The sequence below is a fragment of the Hippoglossus hippoglossus genome, chromosome 7 (genome assembly GCF_009819705.1).
Source record: "Hippoglossus hippoglossus isolate fHipHip1 chromosome 7, fHipHip1.pri, whole genome shotgun sequence".
NCBI classification, from domain to species: Eukaryota; Metazoa; Chordata; class Actinopteri; order Pleuronectiformes; family Pleuronectidae; genus Hippoglossus; species Hippoglossus hippoglossus.
The window spans coordinates 20,819,991-20,827,815 of NC_047157.1; the positions used below are offsets into that span (position 1 = coordinate 20,819,991).

General features: G+C 46.3%; 1 protein-coding gene across 3 annotated transcripts in view; it reads right to left on the reverse strand.

Moving 5' to 3' along the window:
• LOC117764128 (cadherin-4-like) overlaps positions 1-7,543 on the reverse strand; it is a 226,673-nt gene extending 219,130 nt beyond the window's left edge. For 2 of the 3 annotated variants that reach the window (XM_034589666.1, XM_034589665.1), the window contains exons 1-2: positions 7,111-7,542; positions 5,714-5,825 (exon numbers count right to left, since the gene is read on the reverse strand). In XM_034589666.1, the coding sequence (XP_034445557.1) occupies positions 5,714-5,825; positions 7,111-7,167 (169 nt within the window). In that variant the 5' untranslated portion in view covers positions 7,168-7,542. Of the gene's footprint in view, positions 1-5,713; positions 5,826-7,110 lie in introns of all 3 variants that reach the window. The other variant, XM_034589667.1, reaches the window with a different exon arrangement.
• Positions 7,544-7,825: the final 282 nt, after the last annotated feature.

A 7,825-nucleotide genomic window follows, 5' to 3' on the forward strand; every position in this document is an offset into this window, starting at 1 on the left:
GCAAAGTATTTAAACGGCTTGAATGTCTTCAGGAGGGCCATAACCTTGGTCCTGCAGGACCCCAGATTGGGCATCATACCGAGGTAGGAGGGCTCTTAATGTACCAAGCAGATGACAAGGATACAGAGTTCACACACACACACACACACACACACACACACCGCAGGGTAACTCAATCTGCAGGAAGTCACCCCCATATTTTTTTTCCCCTTCATCCACATTCCTCTGCCCTCCCTCCCTGTCTCCGCTGTCCCTCCTCCCCAAACAAAAAGGGGAGAAGATGTCAAAAATCTCATTAAAGTATAATGGCCTCCACCTGCTTTCTTTCTTTTCTCATCCTCTCCAGCTTGCCTGTCTAATGACCAGCTTGATAAAACCTGGAGGATACCCACAATGCACTGGACAACGACCTCAGTGGGCACAGTGTGTTCAACCGCAAAAACACACACACACACACACACACACCAGGCACACTAAAAGCACGCAACTGTTCCACGACATGTGTTCCCAGTATTAAACACAAAGAGACTCCTGCAGGTGCAACGCCTGCCCCCACTGTCGAGCTCATAAAGCACTCACGTCTGGGCCCGAACAGAGAAGGAAAGCCTCAACCATGAGGCTAAATCATCTATATGAGCCTCACTGGAAAATCTGCACTCAATTTCTTTAAACTATTACACACACATCAGGTCTGAGGTTACGCATAAAGTAAATATGTGTCAACTGGCTATTTGTAACAGCTCCCAGGGGTCAGATTACGCTTTGGCCCGAAGCGCATAAACAAGCACCTCAGTCCGTCTGTACGTCTGTACGTCTGTCGCCACCGCTTCACTACACATCCAACAAATGTCGTCCCCGTGCGTTTCTGGATTTAATAACCATGGCAAAGGGATGTGTCTGTTCCCGTCTCCGTGACTGAATATCCTCACAAGAATTAGCCACAAAACCGTGTAATGGTTCAAACAGATGGCGAAGAGAGAATAAGGATTTGTGTTGTTATTCTGCATTATGACAGAGATTAGATTGTAATGTGAGAGGAGAGTGCAGCAGACACAAAGCAACAGTGAGGGGAAGACAGGTCTTTGCAACCGATTTAAAGCAAAGTAAAACACCGTGATCCAAAACTAATAAAAACTGAGCGAAAACAGAGGGCATGATTTAGGCTGAAACAAAAAAGAAGCAAAGGAGGCTGTATTCCAGCTAATCTCCGTGAGGACGCCTGTCTGCTACCAGCCCAGATAACACTGCAGGCTGTGTGTCATGAGATTTTGGGGCGAAAAGGTAAACAGGAAATCAAAACAATCTAATTCTGTTTGAGGGTGAAGAGGAGGAGAAAACCAATGTATTGTCCATCCCTATAGAGCGCGTTAAAGGAAATGGCATCTTTTATTCAGGCTCCTGTGAGTCACCCCTTCGAAGCGGACTTCTGTCCCCACATCACTGGCGCTGGGGTGTGTGTGTGTGTGTGTGTGAGTGAGTGTGTGTGTGTGTGTGTCAACTCAATCTCCATGTGTTAGTAAAACCAAAGGCGGAGGATCTTTTCAGGCTTGTGTGATTGATCCATGCTGTTTCGTATGAACGTTCAATAAAACGGGGGTACAAATTGATACCGGCTGTCGACTGCTATCAACTTCTAAGTTCTAAGTTTGGATGATGAAGATGATGTTCGGAATACAAAGCCTGCAGCTAAATAACAGCTCAGCTATAGGATTCTGAAGGGGAAAAAATCCCCCTAAAGCCTATAACAGGGAAGCTTCAACCAACCACAGCAAGAGAGGCTCATCACACGGGGCCGTCTGGATGCCCGCCGGAAGAGATGTTTTGGGAAATATTATCCTGGAGAAAATTACAGCTCCGAACAATTTGTTTTATTCAGAATGCAAAGCCCTCGTATCCATTCCTCATGGTTTCTGGTTATCCCCGGAGTGGGCAACAGCCAGAGTATGCTCTGAATGAGATGGAGACAAGGTGCCACTGAATAGAGAGAGAAGGGATCTGGGTCAGAGATACAAGGCTTACATTTAAATGCCAACTGCATGGCAGCAAATAAAGACACTGCAAAAGGCATTTGGTGTATGTGCATGTGTGGGAGGAGGAGGTATAGTTTTTTATATATTAGGTTTACAAAGGTTATAGAGAGACAGAACAAGTGCTTAAAGTGCACGAGGAAATTTCTGAAACACAATAGCAGTCCAGAGCCGGAGCAAGAGGGCTGAGGACAGATCTGATGCAGAGATTCAGGACATGCACGGCGCCCGATGAGGTGCTGAAGGAGTACACTCCTTTTCTGGAAATTCTAAAAACAAAGTAACGACCGCAGAGAAAATTTCCATTTCCCCTCTGAGAAGCTACACTGTTAACATGTGCATTCCCATACAGTCTCCCAGGCACTGACATGTCCAAGAAAACACCAGAACTCCTCAGACCCGTCTTTCAATTCCCCTTCCTCTGTTTCTCTCTCACACACAGAAACCAGCACAGCCACAGTCACACATGCGGCAAGTGAGGGGGCAGCCCGAAACCACCAGTAACCAAAACAAAGTACAAGGTCAGCAAAGTGGGCTCGCTGAGCGGAAACCAGCAGCCTCCCTGGCTTTCATTACCAGGAACAGAATCAGGAGAGGGAAGCAGGGACACATGGGACGATGTTACGTTTGCCGGCTCTGTTTATCTGTGCGAGTCCAACTCACGCTCCCTCGTCTGCGGGATTCAAAAACCTTCCAAACATCATGACGGCATCAATTGTTGATGCGGTTATCAAAACTTTAAATTGGGGACGAGTCCGACTGTATTTTTCTTCATGGCTGAAACGAACAATAACTGAACAGGAAACCTAAAAAAGAGGATAAAACTGTTTTATTCTTTTGTGTGCATGTGTGTGTGTAGTGATAACAGGCCCAGTGAAGCTTGACCTCTAATGGTGTCCTGAGTGTGTAAGTGGTAAAGACCTGTCATAGCTCTAATAAAAACCAAGCATAACAGGCAGCAGGCATCCTTAGCTCTCGCACGCACGCACGCACGCACGCACGCACGCACGCACGCACGCACGCACGCACGCACGCACACAAAATCTCAGACACCACAATCTCATCCAATGCGGTTCTGTAAAATATGCAAGGCAAAATTTGAAGTAATCAAAAGTCCTGCTTACAGTTCAGGCTCATGTTGCACCATCAAAAAGCAGCAGTGTCCCATTTTTATGTGTTTTTCAGCCATTAACTCTGGTAACTGGTTTTCTGGATACATAGAGAGCTAATCAATTCTCCCAGCAGGAACAATGTAATGTGTAGTACTTAATGTTTAACAATGAAAACGCTAAGTTGGTCAAAACTCCCAGATTTTCTTTTCAGGAAGTGATCTAAATTAGCTTAACAGCTAATTAAAAGAAGATTATTAAAAAACAAAATAGTGGGAAAATGGAGATGACTCATCGTCAGACGGAAAAATGACAAAAAACATAACAGAGAAATAATGAAACCACAAAAAGCTGTTTTTGTTGAGCTCTTCTTTTTTTTTTACAAGAATGAAATGGGAACAATAAACTGCACAAAAAAAAAAAAAGCAGCTGCTGCTTCTATGTGGCAAAGAGTTAACTGTGGTTTTCTTCTCAGTTTTGGTTTAGTCATATTTGCTGTGGCAGTTTCAATAACCACACAGGGCTTTTTCACTTTCTGTAATTTGGTACTTCCCAGTGACTCAAAATGATAAAATGTGAACTGCTACGCCCTCCTCCTCCCCAACGACCTCCTGTCTAGACCCCGGCATCTTCCTCATCATGGCCATGGTCCTAGTTCTGTCCTTCCCATTATTCCCCTGATGGATAACATGAATATATACAGTATATGTTCATGTGTGTGTGTGTGCATGTGTGTATGTGCGTACACGTGCAAGTGTGTACGTGTGCATGCATGAGTTTTCTGTGCATGAGTGGGTGTCATTACTCCTGCCCCCATCTGACGGTTTTGGGTTAAACAATGTTATTATTAAAGCCCTTCCAGAGTCGCTTCCTGCCTCCCTCCAGTGATACCCTTACCAACTATAAATCAACTGCCTGAGCCCTGGAAGTCACATACGATGCTTGTGTGTGTGTGTGTGTGTGTGTGTGTGTGTGTGTGTGTGTGTGTGTGTGTGTGTGTGTGTGTGTGTGTGTGTGTGCGTGTGCGTGCTCCACAGCTGTGCTCTCAGATGCACGTGAAGACGACACTGCAGCTGTGAGTGTGTCAAGGCAAAAAGACGAGCACCTTACTTTCGCAGGATCCCCCCCCTCAAGAGAAAACAAATGATGAATGTTGAAGCACATGCTCGAGATGTGATTCAAGGGAATAACGTCAATGAATTTATGTTGCGTGAGTCGATCGTGGTTTATTTGCTGTGATAATGCATCTGACTTCACAGTGGCTTCTTCTAAACAACTATAAAAGAACAAAGTGTGCAGCCAAATCACACAAATGCATCGATTGTTGGAGGTAAATTGAATTGGTAACGGTGAAAACAACCCTGCTAGACCACTAAAGATTAGTTTATGTCAGGACTGAGGCACTGAGACAATTTCATCTCCCTGAAACCAAACCAGATAAATAATGCTCTGTGAAATAAATGGCTCCTGTGCAGCAGTGATGGCTCATTCTGGGATTGTTTGTGATTGTGTTGACACCCCCTGCTGGGCTGAAGACATAACTACCACACACACACACACACAGAACAAGCTCACCACCAGCGACAATGTCCCATTTCCAGTCAGGCTTTAATACACTTAAGTTAATGAGACAGTCAAATCAAACCGATTCCTTCGTTCAGACGTATTCATCACTCCAGCAAGAATACACATGGAGACATGAGAAAGAAAAACAACCCCAAAAAATGTGCTGTACACAGTTGTGCTGTACATCAATATTCTAAAATGCCTGTGTCTGTGCACGTTAGCCTGTGTCCACACACACACTTAAGAAAGAACGTCTAGACAGCCGTATCCACGCGAGTGTCTCTCATGGCTAAGGAGAGTGAGAAATATATACTGTGCAGCTGCCGAAGACACAGTCGACCCACAAAAGAGCTATTGTGCGCCCGCAGCAAAACAATACAGCTTAGCTAAGCTATGAGAGGAAAAAAAAAAAAAACATGGGGATCAATAGAGAATTGCAATTAGCCCACATTGGCAGGAGCAGTGCCAGATTAGACACAGGATGTCGATTCCATTTCCTGCACTATCGGGCCCTAAAACTTGGTTGGCTCACTGTGTAATTGGAGCATCGCACATAAAACTGGATAAGACGTTGTGGTGCGAGCGAGTAGTAATGAAGACGGTGATAATAACAGTAATGTTGAGGAGGTTGGTTAAAAATAAATAAAATTCTGGAGTGATCCGTGTTGCCAGACGACAACAACAACAGACCGAGGTTCTGACTTTTACAGCACCGAGTTGATCCTGATCAAGTTACTGAATTTACGTCAATTTACCATACGTATAAAAGCGACTTCAATAACCTGAAGACAACATGACCCGGCAGAGAGAAAAACACGCCACCAGTTATATTTTTCCTTTTACAGGCCTTAGCAGAGAGAGATAAAGGGAGAGAGAGAGAGAGAGAGAGAGAGAGAGAGAGAGAGAGAGAGAGAGAGAGAGAGAGAGAGAGAGAGAGAGCGCTCTTGGATGTACACTGTAGATCGTCTTGACAAAATGAGAAAGAACTGACTCGCCAATTAAAGGTCTTACCTTTGAGTATGCCCTGGCCTTGCAGTACATCCCTTGAAATCAGCACAGAGTAGAAGCTCTGCGAGAAGCCAGGTCGGCAGGGACCTTTGAGAGCACGCTCCGCATTATTCCTCTGGAAGAAAAGAGAATACAACGTGAGTCATCGATAAACATGGATTTCATTGATCTCTTGCTTCTCTTTAGCCCTGAACCCACGAAGAAAGGCAGCATATATAACAGCAGTTAGCAGAAATATATTCAACAAGTTTATCAACTATGGCCCTGGGTACGCACATAATACTCATACACTCTAATGTCTCGGATAAAATGTGCTGTGTAACACATGCTCCATTAAAGCAGCCAGATGAAATAGGTATTGCCCTGAGGATTAAGTGAAACACAAAGTAAAACAAAGAAAATTGCATGAACGCAGCAGCATTTTCTCATTTTCTGACTGTGGCTCTCACACCAGCACAAAAGGACCCTGCAAACAATCTGCAGAAAAAACTTTGCACCCAACATTTAGTGTTACATTACACACACACACAGACACACACACACACCAGCCTACCCCTGCACTGGTGTGTGTGTGTGTGTGTGTGTGTGTGTGTGTGTGTGTGTGTGTGTGTGTGTGTGTGTGTGTGTGTGTGTGTGTGTGTGTGTGTGTGTGTGTGTGTGTGTGTGTGTGTGTGTGTGTGTGTGCGCGCATGAAGGAGTAAAATGCAGCAGTTCCTCTCCTCTTGAAGGAGGAATAACGCAGCAAAGTATCTGTCATGTTTCCTAAATGTATATGAGCTCCATGGTTTGAGTGAGGAGAGCAGAGAGAAAGATGCAGAGCTCCTCGGTGCACCCACCGTTAGAGGCAGCCCACAGGCGCCGACTTCATTCTGCTCTTATCGATTCAATGATACGGAGAATTGTTGAAAAGCACCTTACAACTTCAATTTTTAACTTATTGCTGGCTGCAGGGAAGCTTTAGAAAAGGGATGCACTGGTGGAAATGAGCAGGAGTTAGTTGCAGGCATCACCATCGGCGATTGAATTGTGCAACATCTCTTAACTTGTCGCAGCCCCGAGAACCCGCAGCGATCCGGAGAGAAGCTCCGATCAGGATCACAGAGGACGACGATGGTTCCTTTTACTTTTTCCCCTCTTTCTCTCACACACACAGAAATTCATTAGGGGACCAATTAGCGGGACTTGATGTGGAAATAACAACCGACGCTGTGCTGCTGCTGCTGCTGCTGCTGCTGCAGCGGGACCGACGCTGGACTCCATCCGACTGTACACGACTTTATCCAAAAGCTTTCATCCAAACCCTGCGCCTCGGAGAGACGCTGCGTCTCGCCGCCTGCTCTCACAACTCATCCGCAAATCACATGTGCGAGGAGAGGAAGGAGAAGAAGGAGAAATCTCACCCAGAACGTGTCCAGGAGAAGCGCCGCGGTCAGGACCAGAGCGAAGTCAGCTCTCATGGTGGCGGGGATACGCGCGTCAGGGGCTGCGTGCTGGACGAGGAACCAGAAGAAAAAAAGAAGGGGTCGGTTTCGTAAATTCTTCTCCTCCGGTGCTGCTGCTGCTGCTGCTCTTACGTCCCCCTGTTCTCTCCTCGGTCAGACTCTCCTGTTACGTCCCCCGTGCTCGCGCTCCGTGCGTTGTGCTGCAGCTCTGCCCCGAGTTTCCCCGGCTCTCTCATCCGCAGGTGAGCGCTCCGCTCGGCACCAAGGCGCAGCCAGCGTCACTCTCCAACCCCTCCTCTCACCCCCGTGCAGGAAAACTCCCCACACGCACTTAAAGAAACACTCGTTAGAGCCTCGGATGAGACGAGCTCGGTTCTCTCCTCTCACACACACGAGCCCGATGTGCGCGCCTCATGCTGCGACCTGCAGGGGTTTTACGCAGGTTTTGTTGTTTGGTCTTTAATGCGCAAAGGAACATGGCGAGCACACGAACCATTAGCCCTGGAACTTCCACCACTGGTTCACAACCATCAAGCTCCAGCCACCTGAACTGTGCTCACTTGGGCTTAATGCATTTTCATAAAGGTTTAAATAAATCTTTCATGTTTCCATTCCATTAGCATCGCGTAAAAACTCTTAAGGCTACATTTACGCAGTGAGGCTACACACATCA